The sequence below is a fragment of the Drosophila yakuba genome, chromosome X (genome assembly GCF_016746365.2).
Source record: "Drosophila yakuba strain Tai18E2 chromosome X, Prin_Dyak_Tai18E2_2.1, whole genome shotgun sequence".
Taxonomy (NCBI): Eukaryota; Metazoa; Arthropoda; class Insecta; order Diptera; family Drosophilidae; genus Drosophila; species Drosophila yakuba.
In genome coordinates this window covers 15,301,200-15,318,600 of record NC_052526.2, presented here as the reverse complement: position 1 = coordinate 15,318,600, position 17,401 = coordinate 15,301,200, and the positions used below count along the sequence as shown (strand labels likewise).

General features: G+C 40.5%; 3 protein-coding genes across 34 annotated transcripts in view; all 3 read right to left on the bottom strand.

Annotated features, from left to right (window-relative positions):
• Positions 1–12,007, bottom strand: part of LOC26535870 (voltage-dependent calcium channel type A subunit alpha-1) — a 53,379-nt gene extending 41,372 nt beyond the window's left edge. For 9 of the 31 annotated variants that reach the window (XR_005562184.2, XM_039377529.2, XM_039377524.2 and 6 more), the window contains exons 1-12: positions 11,988–12,006; positions 8,901–9,332; positions 7,931–8,249; positions 7,711–7,850; positions 5,546–5,646; positions 4,974–5,129; positions 4,687–4,907; positions 4,502–4,605; positions 2,292–2,407; positions 1,436–1,495; positions 1,265–1,369; positions 50–247 (exon numbers count right to left, since the gene is read on the bottom strand). Coding sequence is in view for 30 of the 31 variants with exons in the window: in XM_039377529.2 (XP_039233463.1) it covers positions 50–247; positions 1,265–1,369; positions 1,436–1,495; positions 2,292–2,407; positions 4,502–4,605; positions 4,687–4,907; positions 4,974–5,129; positions 5,546–5,646; positions 7,711–7,850; positions 7,931–8,149 (1,420 nt within the window). In the remaining variant the exon portion in view is untranslated. Of the gene's footprint in view, positions 1–49; positions 248–1,264; positions 1,370–1,435; positions 1,496–2,291; positions 2,408–3,868; positions 3,985–4,501; positions 4,606–4,686; positions 4,908–4,973; positions 5,130–5,545; positions 5,647–7,143; positions 7,245–7,710; positions 7,851–7,930; positions 8,250–8,900; positions 9,333–11,987 lie in introns of all 31 variants that reach the window. The other 22 variants (XM_039377539.2, XM_039377542.2, XM_039377540.2 and 19 more) reach the window with 7 other exon arrangements.
• Positions 12,008–13,696: 1,689 nt separating this feature from the next.
• LOC6525512 (serine protease gd) lies at positions 13,697–15,896 on the bottom strand. Of its 2 annotated transcripts, XM_002101311.3 has the most exons (5): positions 15,596–15,896; positions 15,390–15,540; positions 15,157–15,319; positions 14,510–15,067; positions 13,697–14,449 (listed from the first exon to the last, which is right to left on the bottom strand). In XM_002101311.3, exons 1-5 carry the CDS (start codon positions 15,806–15,808, stop codon positions 13,936–13,938), a joined length of 1,599 nt encoding a protein of 532 aa, XP_002101347.1. In that variant the 5' UTR covers positions 15,809–15,896; the 3' UTR covers positions 13,697–13,935. The 2 variants fall into 2 exon arrangements, with proteins under 2 accessions (XP_002101347.1, XP_015046313.1); XM_015190827.2 differs by lacking the exon at positions 13,697–14,449 and having other exon boundaries at positions 14,734–15,067; positions 15,131–15,319; positions 15,596–15,888.
• A 111-nt stretch (positions 15,897–16,007) lies between these two features.
• On the bottom strand, positions 16,008–16,948 carry LOC6525511 (protein twisted gastrulation). Its single transcript, XM_002101310.3, has one exon. It carries the CDS (start codon positions 16,905–16,907, stop codon positions 16,167–16,169), a length of 741 nt encoding a protein of 246 aa, XP_002101346.1. The 5' UTR covers positions 16,908–16,948; the 3' UTR covers positions 16,008–16,166.
• Between the last annotated feature and the right edge of the window lie 453 nt (positions 16,949–17,401).

Here is a 17,401-nt window from a genome sequence, read left to right as displayed (position 1 = left end):
AAAAAATACATTATCCAATGGGTTATCGATTATCCATAGTGATACGTACACAGAAACTCCGTGAGGAACGAGGGCTGGCCGTAATGCTCGACGGCAACACAGACGGTGTTCAGAAAGACGAGGACGATGACGAACCAGTAGAACCACTGCGTCTTCACCGTGTGCCGGATCCAGAAACGAAACCTCTTCTCCGCCCGCCAGAATCCAGTACAACTTCCTTGGGGTTTCGAGCGCGTTTTGAGGTAACCTACAGAGAACAGAGAACGCCAGCCAGTCAGTTGAGCAGCCTTTAAAATACATGGTTATATCTCCACCTATGATTACAATCAGGCAAGTGTGACCTGCGTTTAAATACGTGTGCGATGCACTTCAAAACAATTTAAAGAGCTCTTACTCTTGCTGTGTTTTGAAACGCACAACGCACTGTTGGCAACAATTAATGTACTCAAATATAAGGCGAAAGATGTATGTGTTTTTGTTGATCGTAGCGATAACGAGTATGATTGACTATTTGTTATAAAGACGACGTTGTACAAGTGCGAATTGTATTGTTTTGGGTGGGCACTATCTCTATATTCACTTTGTCCTTACGATTGTTGTCTAAAAGTTTCTATGAAAGGTGCTTATTTTCAATAATAAAAGATCCCTCAGTTGACTTTCTACCCTCACTACCTCGCGATAGTTAATGTTCGTTATGAGTTAATTATATTAATTAATAGGTTTTAGTTTACTAGTATTTATGGAGATTGTATACCCCACATACATATAATACCAACTACTTTCTCATATTTACACAAGTGAGAAGATTACGTATATAGTATTTTTATAGAGTTGCTGTACGATGAGAACAATGAATTGGTTTAATTCTAGTTAATTTGTTAGCACATTAAATGGGATTTTAACTATCTGACGCTTGTGCAGATTTTTCACTTGGTGAAAAAATAAATAATAATTTACTTACACATTTCGATAATATTCAAGGTAAGAATTACAATTTCGTTTGTTGTAGTAAGTTCAAACATAGAAATAAAAAATGTATTAATTGCACATCGAAGTTCCTTAAAACGCAATGCAATAGGAAAACTAAAAACTAAAGAGTTCAATTAAGTTTGCAGCCAATTGTTTTTTGTTTCGTTTATTGGTTAATTGCTTTATCCCATTAAGCAAACATTTCATTTCATGGATTGTCATTTATGTTGTTTGTTATGTTTGTCAATTATATAGACCTGAGCTCATCGAAAACTATTTAAAATATCTTTCTTACCATCGTCTCCGTAATCTTCCTCCGCTTCCTCTTCCTCTGTATCTGTGGACTTGGATTTTCCCAAGCTTTTCAGCTTTTTCCGCTTGGCAGCATTTCGTCTTCGAGCTAAAGGGAACAATTTTATGATAAAATATTATATGGGTGCTATGATTAAAATTTAATAGAACTCACCCTCCATTATGTGCATTTTCTCCTCTTCGGTTGTTCGCTCCTCGGCCAGGATTACCTCCTCTGAAATAGCATCAAAATGCAGTGATTGGTGATGGGTCACAGCGGGGAAATCGATTTGATCAACACATAAGCAGTGGGGGATATATGTACATTATAGTCAAAATGGTCAAAATGTGGGTATATGTTTATATATTGGGGCGGCATGAGGGATATGTGTCCATATTTCCACGAAAACTATTTTAATTCGGAGTATATTGAGGAATTTATTCACTTTCAAATTTGGCAATGTATAGATAGATAGGTTCGAGGGTTTCAAGTCTATGAGGAAAGGGATGCTAAGAGTGTGCCAAAAGTGCTGGCTATTAAGAAACATCTCAATACAACGTATATTTTATTTTTATATCATCTTAGGTATGTATGAATATATCGTTAATTTATATGAAAATGATATAAACGATATACAGTTAATGTATCTTTCAGTGAAGCAATGATATTGAAGAAGAATCACATGTTGCGCATTTTTTATTGTTGGAATCCTGTTGCAGTTTGGAAATAGGATTTAATAATGATTATCGACCAGCTTTTGGTAATCTACTATAGTTTTCATATTTCCCATTTCCATTGTGTTTAGTTTTGTTTTATAGCCATGGAAAAGGACCTCATTTAAATGTTGGCATATACTTCGTTTTTATAATATATATGTACATATGGATGTGGATGAACATGGGGCGAGTGGTGTTTAAATTTTTATGTTTGTATATATTTGTGTGTGAGCATTGTTTGTTGTATGATTTTAGTCATATTGTGTGTGTGTGTATATAGATTTACAAACAAGAAATAGGGATAAATACTATACCAGCTTTACAAATCCATTCAACATAGCCGTTCAACTCTCTTTCTAGTTGCTGCTGCCTTCTAAGTTTAAGAAACTCTTGTCTATTTTCTACTTTTTCTCGTTCTTTTGCGAATTCACTACAAAAAATAATTAAATAGAACGTGATAAACCAAAAAACAGGATTGATTGATTGCTAAAACGATCATGTATGCTTTGGTATTACAATATCAAAGTTCACACCATACTTTCGTCATTGTTTGTTGTTTTTGTACGAGTGTAATCAACAGAGAAAGAAAAACTTAAGGATTCGTAAAATGAAAATATGCCAGTGCCTTTTTTTTGGAAAACAACAAACGGGCATCAACAGAAGATTGAAATTATTTACTGGAAATGGAAATAAAGCAACAGAAATGCAATTTAACACATATATATTTATTGCGCCTCCGCGACGGGACCCTTCAATGAGGTCAAAAGTCAGGGGAAAATATATATAAAAGAAGGGAAAATGTGTTAGATTATATGTGTGCATACAAGCAAATATGAAATGATTTATTCGTATTCGGTGGCGACAAATAAATATATAGAGAATGATGATGCCATTGCATCATTGCATCATCGGGATTTCACGCTAAATTCAATAACTCTAAATTTTCCCTGGTTCGCTGGGAGTCTAGGAGTCTAGGAATCTAGGAGTTTAAGAGTTTAAGAGTCTCTGAGTCTGGAGCGATGATACATTTTGATGGCGATAGTTTAGTTGGTAACCAGGGACAGAACATATTGAAAGGTGGGTGCACTGCTCTATCAGTGTATATAGTGTAATTGGGGAGTGTACTATATAGCCGAGATATCGAGAACGAGAACGAAAACGAGGTCGAGACTCAACAACAATTCACGAGTCCGCTGGCGGGGATTGTATATAGGTAAGTAAGTAACTGGAGGTTAAGATGGCTAACTGCAGTTGAAATAGCTATGCATTTGGTTAGTTTGGTTTGGGGGAATTCAACTTTATCGCTATGGTAGTTAGAATCGGGTTAAGTGTGTGGCAAAATGCAGAGAATATAATACGCATTACGCACTGGAGAGTATATGGATTAGATTATTGGTTGTTTGGTTTGGTTTGGTTGGTTGGTAGAAACTATATAGTGGGGTGAACGGCATCTCGCAGTTAATATTTGAATAATTCGGTTCATTGGAGGTACATAGTAGTTGTATTGTATTGATTGTAAGTAAGTAAGTATGTTTTTTTTGGGTACCAGAACTCTTTGCAGCCGGGGAATTGCTTGCGATCTATTTAAGAATACATAACTAGCAGTAAATCAAACACGTTCTTTATAAACTGGTTAAGGAAGTACAAAGTATGGGTCGGAGTTTGGTTTGCTTTTTGGTTTAATTAGTTTAATTTGATGGGTGTTTAACGCAATGAACTCGGATAACTCGGATTCGATAGCATTAGCATACGAGTAGACATATTTGTTCTGTATTTGGCCGATAATAGTTAGTTAATTAGTTATATTTGCAGGTTGTGTTTGTATGACGTTCGGGTTGATTATGGCAGTTTACTTGGTTGCACTTAGATATAGAGATCTAGTTGTATAAACCTGCTTGTGTGATCCAGTCAAGGTACGAGACCATTGCTGTCTGAAACATGGCCCGAAAGCGGCATTTTTGAAACTCCATGCGACGTTCGACACGATTTCGTTCGTTCGAAAACTCTCTGAATTCGGGAATACGATAGTTAAATGCATTGAACATAATTTCGGAGAAATCAAAAATATACATATACATATATATATAACCAAACGTACAAGTTGAATGCAAATCAAAATGACAGTATATCGAACACGTACATACATATATTTCAATCGTCCGGTCACAGGCGCAATATTTTTCATAATTTACAGCCAAATTGACTTTATTTTTACCTTTTTATTTTTTTGACACCATGCACGTAGCTCTACGTAAAACCGATATATACATATGTATAATCTGGCAATTGGACACTCGACACTCTCTTTACATTTAATCTTTACAAAAATATTTAAACGCGACGACATTCCAAATCGAAATGATCTAAACATATGTATGCAGTATTTTCAGATCCCATTTAACCATTTTTTTTTCTTCATCTTTTACTCAACATAAATCGAATTGAAATCATAAATAGAACGTAATGTGAACTGGTGTAGAAGTGGGCTTCATCGTTAACATAAAGCAATTCGCGATCAACTTACCCACTAAGGACACCAAGAACTAAGTTGAGCATAAAAAATGAGCCTATAACTATAAGAGGCACGAAATATATCCAATTCCATCCTGAACCTAATGCGTCGTTGGTCTGCATAGAAGTTGAAGTAGAAGTAGTAGTAGTAGTATCAGTTTGGATATAGATAAATAAAGAAAACTGATCGCGACTTACCCAATACAGTATTGCCGTCCAGCCCTCCATGGTGATGCATTGGAATACGGTCAACATGGCAAATCCGATGTTATCGAAACTCGTGATACCTGAATTTGGTCCCTCCCACTTCTCCAGACACATGCTCGTGGTGTTGTTGCATACGAAGGAGCCGGCGGCCTTTTCCAGGATGTTGTCCGTGTTGCAAGGCGTCTCTGATTCGCCCTCCTTCACTAGTTTGTCTGCTCAAAAAAACAAGAGATCGATTAGCTGGGATCGCGAAACTCTAGCATTTGATGGGATATTACTTGGATCTTCTAAGCTATAACAAGTCTTATGCAGTGCGCCCGAATAAAACTCGAGTCCAATGATTGCAAAAATTACGATTGCAAACAACACCAAGAGACCGATTTGCAGTAAAGGTGCCATCGCCTTGATTATAGATTTTAAAACTACTTGTAAACCTGTTGACGTTGCCGTTCATCCGATCCAGAAACGTTGATTGGTTGAGTTGATTGGTTGAGTTGATTGGAGAAGATGTACGTTGGATTAGAAAGATGTGTATGCTGGGTATGTGTTCACATTTAGGACATGATTGTCGCAGCTGGAAAGCTCCACGACAACCATGTGCCACAAAACAACCATTCTAGTCAAAAAAGAGTACGTTTCAAACGAAAATCGAAAACTAAGTGGTGGCAAAGATGCAGGCTCTTCTCACACACAATTCCCACTCACTCGTACTAGAAATCAGAAATCAGAATCAAAAACAGTCTCATTTACGCACACTTAAGAGTCTGGAGCAAGGTTTGGGGTATCAAAATCAAGAATTAGAACAGAAGGACAACAACGACATGTAGAATTAAACAGAGGAACTACTCACTAGGAATTCCAGACACTAATTTTAAGGGCCGTAGCACACGAATGGCTCTAAGTGTTCTTAGGTCTACCTCGGGCCCTATTTGTGGGTACTGTGTCATGAATCTGTTTGCAGACGTTAAGCGATCGAAATGAAGTTATATATTGATTAGCGATACACAATGTATACAGATCAAAAATATCATATAGATCATATAATCATAATTGGAAGATCGAAATCATACGAGTACAAAACAAAAGTTCATATGTATTGTGCAGCTTAAATCGAAACTTGAATCGAAAGCAAGAAGCAACCAAGAAGTGTACAAATTTAAATAACTTAAGTAATCCAGAGTAACGTTTAACGCGCGGTTAGTTCATATTTTTCGCACACACAATGGGTAACCCAAGCGAAAACGCAGAATAGTTTATCTTTGCTCTCCTTTCCAATATTCAATATTTCAATATTCAATATTTTCTGGCATTCACATACATAAATTGTATATTGGAGAGCAAATGTAAACTATGGTTTTGGTCAGCTATGGAGTAGAATATGAGTTATAGCTATCGTTTAAAATATAAAGTCAATCTAATGCTTATTACATACACACTGCTTATTTTAAAGTTCTAGGAAATTTAAGTGAATATTCTAGGAAATTTAAGTGAATATTCTAGGAAATTTAAGGAATATTCCCTTTAAAAGACACAAATTTGTGATGTATAAAATCAAATAATAAGTTGAACACATCTACAATTGACTAAAACTGATTTTGGTCAGTCGCTCTATGGTTTCTATAGTTTTATATATAGATGTAAACTTATCATTTATGTGCCAGCTATTATCGAAAATCAATAATATTCGCTATTATTCTACCACCTTTAAAAGGGGGTTTATAGGTGACTTGCAAGTTGCGATCTATTTTAAATCCAATTGACAGGTAACTTGAATTATAGTCATGGAATCACACATAGTTATATAGAGCCTTTAACTCACTTATATGTATCTAATTATTATAAAGCTAATATAATATTCTTGGCTAGTCGAAAGCACTACAAAACATAAGGAATATACAGTTATATATATTTATATATCCATAAAGAACTACAGAGTGTTAGCCACGAAATATATGTTTTTCAAAGTTGAATACGGATTTTAAGCTCTTAAATTCGTGGCTAACACTGTACACGAATTTATTTATTATATAAACCTACGAGATAACACATTGCATCCTACTGATGCCATCTATAATTGAATAATGCTACCGCTTTCCTTCTTATAATTTATTTTGTTTGAAAACATCTGTAACAGTGTTGTTTTGAGAATCATAGAACATCGAAAGCTTGATCGAGATCTAAAGTTATTTTATAACTACTTAATGTATAACTATTAAATATATAATAACACTATTTTAGCATCTAATTCGGTTTCTGTTAATGCCATTTTCGCTACTCCTATTCCAATTAAATTCAGGATGAGAGTCCATGTAAGTTAACTAGCTTTTTCGAGTGTAATTTGTTTGGTTAATATATATGTTTACTGAAGAAAACGATGTATTATCTGGCCTAGGTTTTGGTTTTGTAGCAACTAATGGTTTGTTTGGCATTTGTTGGCAGATGTCTTACTTGGAATTCGGGATACGAGCTTCAGTGGGCGTAAAACACGAAAAGATCGCAACATACGCAGGTCAACATCTATATTGGCCTCAGCAAATATCGTCATGGCTCTGCAATTGGCATTGATATTTGCCATTTCGAGTTCGTTACACGCATTTGAACATACGGGAGAAGTTGTTAATACAATCGCTTACTTTATCGCTTATTTCTATATGCCTTAGTTTAGAAAGTGGTCTTACCGCAACACCAAAAAATATTGGGCACTTAATAACTAAATACTTATCGTAATGTAGAATTTATGGAGTGTACAATTTTAAATTACAACTTACTACTAAAGTTCAGATCTATGATGAATCGAGAAAAAGTTACTGCGCTTTTCAAAAGATTCAGAAAATCTTAGGGAAAACTTTTTCTTCGAATTCATAATGAATCAAGACATATACATAGTTGAAATTGGTTTGGATTGAACAAAAAAAAAATGCTTGCACGGCGTGGAGTTTTGAAATCGATATTATTTGAAAATAAAATTGGTGCATGTGCTTGAAATATGTATATATAGTTTGGTTCATTATTTACCCCGTAACTACAACGAAAAAATCCATGATGTTCCAAATATTCCTGAGATAGGAGTGTTTATGCAGAACAAGCCCTAAGGCGAGGATCTTGAGCGACGCTTCTACACAGAAAATGCATAAAAAATAGGCCTCCGTTTTTTCCTAATTAATTAATGGCCAAAACGTATATATTAGGTGAATCCGTTTCAGCATAGCAAGCATAGCAAGCATATCCATCTTACCAATTTTTGAGCCAATACTGTCTTGTCGCCCCCTGGCAAGTGCTCCTCTAGTGCCAACACAACACAGTTGGCTATGATTGTCAATAACACAGCGTATTCAAAGGGCGGCCATTCTATGATGAATCGTGTGTACTTTCTAATTGGGTTATCCTCGGTTAGAATAAACAATGACGTCGGACCACCACCTGGTGGGTTTTCCTCTTTTTTCGGGCCACCCATTCTATCAGCTAAGCGATGGGCTCCCTTTCGACCCAAGTGCCCCCCGCCTAAGGAGTCCTGTTGATGCTCTGCTTGCACTACTTCCTGAGCCGCTTCCAACCTGTATGGATGAAGGATAGAGTGTGAAATATTGATGTACTGCCTACGAAGGACTACTTAGGCTATTCCTATTCATTTAATCGCGCTTAGGGCTGATTTAAATCAAATTACTCGCTCAACAACGACATATAGTATATTCATATCATATATATGAACAGCTAGGCTTCTAAATATCAATGTAAATATGTTATCTAATTTTATAAACTCAATTCTTGTTCTAAATAAACAACTGTTTAAATGATATAGTTATAGCTTTCTGAAATATAAAATAATTTATAGAAGTATTACTCATACGCCATGTTGGTAGTGATTTTGATCTTCATATTTTATATTTTGCATACATAACAATGTAAGCAATGTATTATTTCGGTTTTTAAATAAATATTTCTATACAGAGAAAGTCGTTTGTATTGTGCCTAGCAAACAGCGCATGGATAAATTCTGGAGCAAAAAGCTTTGTTTTATGTCTTAAATATCAGAAATATTACAAAATAAACGAAGAACATATAAACGTATTGCAATTCATATTTATAGCTTTAATTCGGAGCCATAAAGTGGAAGAAACCTAAGAAACCTGTTCTAAATCAGGACAGCAAGCTATTGGACTTTAGAATTCATAATATTTTTAATTAGAGGTGGAGGTGGCACGTACCGTCACTGTATCCAATTTCTGATACTTTTGTAACGACCGCTCGGCCATAATTATATTAAACAAGGTCAACCACAATACGCATTTGTCGGGAGTGACACGCCGTCCGTATGGAACGATAGCGGCAACTGGACATTTAGCTCGCGAGTCCGATTGACTGTTGCTGGTGATTACTGGAGGATGTGGAGGATGTTGTTGAGGTTGTGGAGGATGTTTGAATTGGAGGCTGGACGCTGAAGGATTCCGGATGCGAGTCCTTTAACTTCCTTAGCTTCCTTAACTCGCGTCCTCGTCCTGAATCCCTCGATCGTTGACTTCTGCTTGGCCGTTTGTCTGCACGTATCCCTTTGCCGTATTTATCGCTCTTTAAATCGTAGTCTTTCTATTATTCATTAGCTATTCCGCATTACCACTGTGTTATTTATTGCACTTGAACTGAATATGGAAATTACAAATTAGACGCCATTCACACACGCACACTTGATTGTAAATAAAAACTGGTCAGATTTCGGAATCTGTTTCTTTTTTTTTTGTTGCTTGCGGCGGTTTTGAGTGTTTCGATGTTGTGCTACTTATTTTGCCAACCGATAATTATGATGCGCTCGGGTCAATTCAGTTCATGACCTATTGAAAACATGCTCATACACTCGCGCACGAACATATACATACATATGATTGGATGGGAATGACTGTGGTGTGGGTATGGGTATGGGAATGTGGTTACTTAGGTGCATACGAAGTGCATGGCTGGTGTTATTTGTGTACCTAATAATATGTGGGGTGTATCTATAAGGAAGCAGATCCAGAACATTTGAGACTGGCTATGGCTGTGGACACGGTGTACAGATAGATGTGGTTATTTCGGTTATTGGTATAAAATTCCATTACTGGAACACGCCATGAATGAAAAACGTTAGGGGATGAAAAAGTCAGAGGCTGAGAGACGAGAGACTGGCACACATACAAATGCATGTGTATGGGCCACCAAAAAAAAAAAAAAAAAGCTCAATACACACGCACACATATACACGGGCTGTGGTGAGTTGCGAAACGGTGAGATTCCGAGTTCTGAATTCCGACTGGAAGGATTTTGAAAACTTGTTTACCTTTTTCGGACTAATCTTGAATTAACAAATCAGCGAAACAGGCGGTGGTGCTATTAACAAGGTTTTAGCTTTACAGCTATGTGTGGATTAATCAAATGTTTTGATTTAGTTAGCTGATAACAAGAATTGGCATTTGCAAATTTCAACTCTCGCCATTCCATCCACACACACACACACACACACGTGCCGGCAGAAGCTCTCTCTCTCTCTCACTCTCTCTCTCACGCTCTTTTGGTTTCAACAATCACTGGGTCACACCGATAACGATAACATCGCAGCCACAAATCGCTTGCCTACTTTTAAGGGCCCAGTAAGTCTGGTTGCATTTGCATTTAAATTAACTATTGGCCTATTTTAAATTGCGCATTTTCAATTGCGCAAAGCAATGGGTTTTCTTTAAAAGCTATCTTTTTGTTAACAGGGTACATTTACAGTATAAATCCAGCTCTTTTTTCCCTAGTGACGTCACCAGGCACAGTTGTCTGCAGTTTTTTTTTTGTATGTTGACGATGTTTTTTGGAACGAGTTTGGGTTTTGGAATGGGCAGAAGCTATATGCATATATATCTGTGTGTCTGACTACAATCGGGCCACAGTGAGACCAACGAACCTGTAATTGCCAAAAATAAACAGCAACAATGACACACTTGCCATCGCTGCCCCCCTTAACTAACGCTTTTTGTTATTTTTTGCTGGAAATGTTACACTTTTAATGGGGCTTTAAGGACCAACTAACTGAAATTTGATATATCGTTATTCTTTAGTTACAGAGCACACAACTACCACAATATTTGCTCATATGCTCGCATTCAATTCTACATATTCATATGAGCATTGTTCAAAGAACAGAGACAAACAAATTTTTCACTTCCGTGAAGAGAGAAGAACATCATTAGAATTCGTTTCCGGTATGGAAAAAATATAAATATGTGCATGTGTATGTGTGTGGGTTGGGAAATTTACGACTAGTAAATATTTGTGTGGGCTGGGCGAAATATAGTTAATTTAAATATTCATTGGGGGGGGGGTGCTTCCTGCTACATCGCCTCAATTCATTCACCTCGAAAGTGCGTGTACACGTCACAAAAATAAACGATAAACCGATAGGCTAAAACAGCCGAAAACTCCATATCTCCTTTTCCTTCAGCTTCAGCCTTAGCTTTAGCTTTTCCTTTCGCCTTTCGCCTTTCCTTTTCCACTTGCCACTTGCTACTTGCCACATCCACTTCCACTTCCATTCACCGCAATATATAGCACCACCGACGCAACATTCCGCCCGTTGTGCTACCGACCCGCTGACCCAATCCCAACCACTATATATATAGCTATATATATGCATATGTATATGTATATGGATATTTGTGCCTGTGTGTTGGTGTTGGTGTGTGGTGCGTTCGTTCGTGGGGCTTGTTAACTTTAACTTTTACAACTGGTTTTTAAGGATGGCTACGGTAATTGGGATTGGAATATATATATGTACATATATGTATGTGGCTAAAAATAAAAATTAGATCTGAGTGCCTGGAGAAGCACAATCAGAGGTCGTTTATTGGCTTCAGTAAGCCCGAATAATGCTTTTCACTTGGTTTCCCGATTTCTTTTCTTTGCTATTTGTGCTGTCCTCGCCGCCATTGTCGCCAATTCAACGTTTTGTCATTGGGTTTTTACACGATTTTCACGATTTTCACGCTTTTCACGTTTTTCCGACTATATTTCTTGTTCTTGGTTTGGATGTTTGTAGTGTTATTTTCACCACTCGACCCGAATTCGGATGCCAGCGCACACAACATTCGAAATGTGAAATTTTCACAGCACTTTTGAGCCCGCATTGCGAGTGCTTTGCACTTGATTTCTTAACACCATGCATTGATATTCAGCCACATTTGGATTGTCGCATATTTGCTGATTAAATGGGTGAGCCACGAATTGAAAATAAAAAACAAAAACCGCTTCTACGAGAGCTGACAGCACCGACTTTGTCTCACCAGTTGGACGAAAAACTCAACAAAACGCAAGACTTCAACTCGGCGACTTTGTATCACATACTACCACATCGCCAGGGCCCACACACACGCACAAAGGGCAAAAATATGGGGAAAAAAATCCACCAGCCCTGCGCTCTGCGTCCGCCCGAAAGCTCAGGTCCAAGCTCCAGTTCAAGCTCAATTGCAGGGGTGGACACACTGGCCAGTGTAGCGAAAGTGCAAGAGAGAGCGCATGCGTGTCCTCTTCAGCTCTAGCTCTTCTTGAGAGCATTACATTCGTTTATTGAGCTTTAAGCTCCGCTTGCTTTTCACTTCTTTGAAGCAAAACTATCGAACTTTCGAGCAATCGGCGTTTCAAAAGCCTGGCTTAGGAAGTACTTTCTAAATTGAAAAGAAGAAGGACGAAGTTTAACCTACTTAGCTATCCTTAGATGCTTTTTTTACTTTGCAAGGATGCTGCTTTACTACGGTTTAAAATTTTTGACAAAGCTTTAAGCTCTGCATGTTTTCAACCCCTAATAATGAAAACCCCCGCATTGTCGAGTTATCGGTTATTTGAAAACGCGGCTTTAACCAAATTTCAAAGGCTCAAAGGGGCTACCATGTTTGACCTGAATAAAATGAAAGTATACAACTTATTTAACCCCTTATCCCAAATAAAAGTTAACTTTTGGGGCTCATTTCAATAAGCCCTATCTATAAATTTTAATCAATTTATCAAGAAAAAATCAGTTTTCAGTTAGGTTTCAATACTTGTTCAAAGTTAGAATGATCTTTTTAAAAGAATATTAAGTTTAAATAATTGATGTTTGAGTTAAAAGTGGTACTTACATTAGGTCGCCTAGATTGGGTCGCGTCTGGACAAGAGCAAAACTTTCCGGAGCCCGGCGCCTTTTGCTGGACCCTTGGGAGCCGTAGTGCGTGCTCCGCCGGATGACGCCATCGCCGATGATGGCAATATTGTCATCCAGGCCGTTGATGTTGCTAATAGTCAATCGCGCCATAGGAGATGAGCCCCTTCTGCGACGAGCTCCCACTCCGCCCAGCATTCTGGGTATCGATGAATCGAACTTTGCAATGCGCGAAATAAACTCCAAATATGGCCATTTCTGTAAAATATTCACTACCAACCGGGCACGTTCACAATTCGAAAGGGTTGCACTGGCCAGCGGATCTTCATCGATTGCGGATTGCGAATTGCGGATGTCCGGAGACGAAGGGCCCAGAGCCCCGGGTGTGATGCACCAGCTGCCACGGTCCGAACGGAACTGAACTAAACTGAACTGATAGTCGATGGCTACGATGGCTACGTTTGCTGTCGATGCCCCAACAGCCCAGCAAGATAGATAACAGCCCAGATGGCGATGACGACGATTGCGGCTGATGACGTGCTTGATAGTAGCCAGCATATGCGCAGTGCAGTCTGCTGCTGGGCTGGTAATTAGGGTGTCCAGGTGTCCGTGGGTGAACGCCACTCAGACTGGGCAGACCGCCCACTCCGGATATTGACAGCTTACTTTGTTCACGAGCGCCAGCACACTGATAACAAAGGTGTGGCAAATGTTACTATATATCAATTAAGTTTGCTATCATCAAACATACCTGTGATTCTCTCTGTATACACGTTTCCTTTAGGTGGTCGATGGAATTCAAATATTGAGATTTTAATGTTGTTAATTTGGTGTTAATTTGATTTAAAAGTGTAGCGATTCTATAGGAAACTTCCTTTTGGCTTTCCCGTGCCATAATTTATTATATGAATTGCCTTACTGTCTTAAATAAAAGTAAAACTGAAATGCCATAATCATTCACAAGTTACTGTGCGAAAACTAGAAAGTAAACCGATATCCGCTAATTACTCCGAGTAACTTTTTCCCATCGCCATGCCCAAGGGGCTATCACAGCGCTTACATACAAATGCGTTCCCCATACGCATTTCGGATGTGATTTAAATTACGAAGGCCGTGATCCAGTCCAGAAACTTGGCCACGTCGGCATATATGATGTACTGGTTCTTACAGCAAAGCTTATGGCTAGATTCCGGATCCGTTGACTCTACGGCGGGCAGAGCCGCTGACACTGTGCCACGCAGCATCCAGCGATTGTTCCGGCGGATGAAAAGCCCGGCCCCCGATATGCCGGTGTAAATGCTGGCACCACTCTGATGCGTATCTCGTTCCTCCGCCTGGATGCCGGCGCAAAATGTTCGATTTGAGGATAGGCTGCGAAAGTGGGCATTGGCCCGAAAGCATTCGGCATTGCCGACAATGGGTGCCTTTACTACCTTGGGTGCACTGGCATCGGTGGACTTCTTGCCCGGTAGCCCCGACAACAGCTTCTGATCTTGGGTACTGTTCGATCTGTCAAAGCTCCAGCCGATGACGATGCCCCGCTCGCCCACAATATACTCCGTTTTGCTGGAACCAGACCACAGGCAAGCGGGCCGAATAAAGGTGTTAAATCTGCATGGAATGTAATAAATGTTACGTATTAGGATTGATTGAATATATAAACAGACCCACCGAACTTCGTCCTTGAGTATAATCACTGCGATATCCGCATCGTAGCTGCTCAGCTGACTGTTGAAGTCGGGATGAATGTAAATGCCATCGACGGGAGCCGCCAGAGATCCCTCCTCGTTCCAGTTCTTCAAATTGTGACGGCCCAGAAAGACGAGCACCTCGTTGGATGTGTAGCGTTTGTTGAACAACTTGAAGCAGTGCGCCGAGCTGATTACCACGCGTCCCGAGACCAGCGATCCACCGCACTGAAAGTCCAGGGAAGTCAGGTTGTTCACATAGATAGCCGCTAGCCAGGGCCACGATCCCCTGGTGATCGATGGCAGGCTATCAGCGCCATCGCTTTCTATCGCTTCGGCATCCGCTTCCGATTCGTCCACAAACTGATGCTCAAGGCCATCATCTTCGTCGTCATCGACAAAAACTGGCGCTGTGATGTCATCGGAGCTCTTGGGATCCCCTTTTTGGCCATGAAGTGGTTCCGTTCTTTGGGACAAGTGAAAGTCCAGTTCCCTGTCGATGCGTCCGCAAATCTCCTTGGGCGCCTGGGCAAAGGGTTTTCTACAAAAACGGACATTAAGTAACGAATGAATGTCACGATCGTGTGTGTGTGTTTTAACCGACCAAAATCCGGATATCCGGATGCATACTTCTTGAACTGGATGTGCGGCGTACTGGGTGGCTTGTCGATCGTTTTTCGCACCTCCTCCTCCTCCTCGTCGGGATCCAGCAATAGGGAGCTCTTCTTATCCGGTATAAAGGACAACTTCCTGATGTGCTCCAACTGGATTTGGGTCATGAAGATGCTGTGCTCTGTGGTGCGGGCAAACAAATCATGGGTTAAATCGTGTGCTCCGTGCTCCCGAGTTCCGTGGATACGCACCGCCGGATCCAAAGCAGATCACATGATTGTTGGCCGACAAGAGGAGCAATTTGGGCGGGAAGTGATGCTTGGGAAAGCGGATCTTGTACAGAACCGGGGCATTGTGTGTAAACTTGCCGCGTGTAAGTAGCTCGATTTCGCCCAGATAGTTCTGTGTGTACGAATTACTATAAGATAACAACTGGATGGCACTATTCCTCTATTACCGTCGTGGGCTTGCCCCGCATCGAGAGCGTCACCCGGATGTGGAGCGGCTGGTGGCCATCCGGACTGCGCACGGCCATCAGGCCGAACCATTCGCTGCCGTCGAAGCGGTACTGAAACACCTTGGGGCACGGACTGATCGGCATTCCCTGGGCGACCGCCTTGGATACGTGCTCGATGCAGAGGATCAGGATCGCCGCCAGGTGCAGCCTCATTGTTAATGTCTGGGAATGCCCGGATGAAAATGCTTTTTCACTCCAAAACAAACGTAAACAATGCCGTGATCTCGATCGAAGCTTTGACGGTCCGGGAACGCTGTGTGCATTTTATACCCCAAAACAGCGTTGCCGGACCAGCAAAAATGAGGGAAATTTCCACGAACGTTATCCTTTAAATTCTAAAATTTCCCATTTATTATTATTTCAAAGTTTATTCGAGTAATTTCTTGTTTAATTAGAGTAAAACTAGCAAGGCATTTTGTATTTTACAAGGTTATTTACAAAGCGATCGTTTTGCAATGATGATCAAACTCCAAATGGGAGAAACCGCATTTATTTGAAATTGTCTGATTTATTAGGAAAATTCATCCTCCTCGCCGTAGCCCCATTCATCCTCGAGCTCCTCGTTGCCAAAGAATCGCTCCAGATCCTGTTCGGCCTCCGCCGGCACGGTATCGGCGGTGAGCAACTGGTCCTGATCCTCCGGACAGCCGCGGCAGCGACTCTCGTTGATTCCGTAGTTGAGGCAATTCTCGCCGACGCACTCGCAGCATCCGTCGTGGAACCATCGATAGCTACTGGCGCCCATGCTCTCGCACTGCTGCCGGCACTTGTTCGCCCGGATGCACGAGTTCACATAGATGACCGTGCACAGCGTGACACTTGCGGAGCCAGCATTTCCATTGCTACTTCCGGTTCCGGCATCACCGCCTTGAACGCGCTGCTTGAAGCCGGCACGCATGGAGAACCGTATGGTGGACCATCCCTCGTCATCCTCGGCGGTCAGGGTGTCGAACAGCTCGGGCACACCCTCAATGTCCCCGATTTCCGAGCGTGGTGTCAGCGAGGGCAGGGCATCCTTGTGCTTGGGACACATGTCCAGGCAGCCACAGCACTCGATGTACAGTTCGCCGAGGCAATTCAGACAGTCCTTGCAGCAGTGGCAGTCATTCAACTTGCACTGACAGCTCTGGGTGATGAGGCACTTGGACACCACCGATCCGCAGACCACCTCGTTGCAACCATCATCGTTGGCCAAGGCCGCCAACGGAGCCAATCCAAGGAAGAGGACGACGGAGTAACACAGCAACTGCATTCTGTTCGAGATCTCGCTGCCTTCTGATGCATTATGCAGGATTGCAGCATACCTTTATATATATTACATATACTATCATCCAGATGGCCAGGTAGCGAGCACATCCTCACCACAATCCACTAATCCACTCGCTTGAGGAAAATCAGGTAGGCGGACTGGTCATTTAAAACCATTTAGTTGCTACTCCCCCAATAAAATGGCCAAAAATAAGGGCTGATCCTGCCAAAATACCATCACTTTTAAGGCGATTTCTGGGACTTTGGCACTTTGAACACAGGTAATGTAGCTATTGACTAATATGAACCGCCATAAAGTAAGCCAATTAGGTAACATAAATAAAGTCCTCTTCTTAAACCTACATACATCCTAACCGCAAACAGGTATTATTTGTGGCATGGTTTTAACAGGTAATGTTTTGGCCAAAAAGCGAAATCTACATAACTTGCCTAAATGGATAGCAGCTGTAAGAGAAGTGTCAATCGATTGGAAATTGA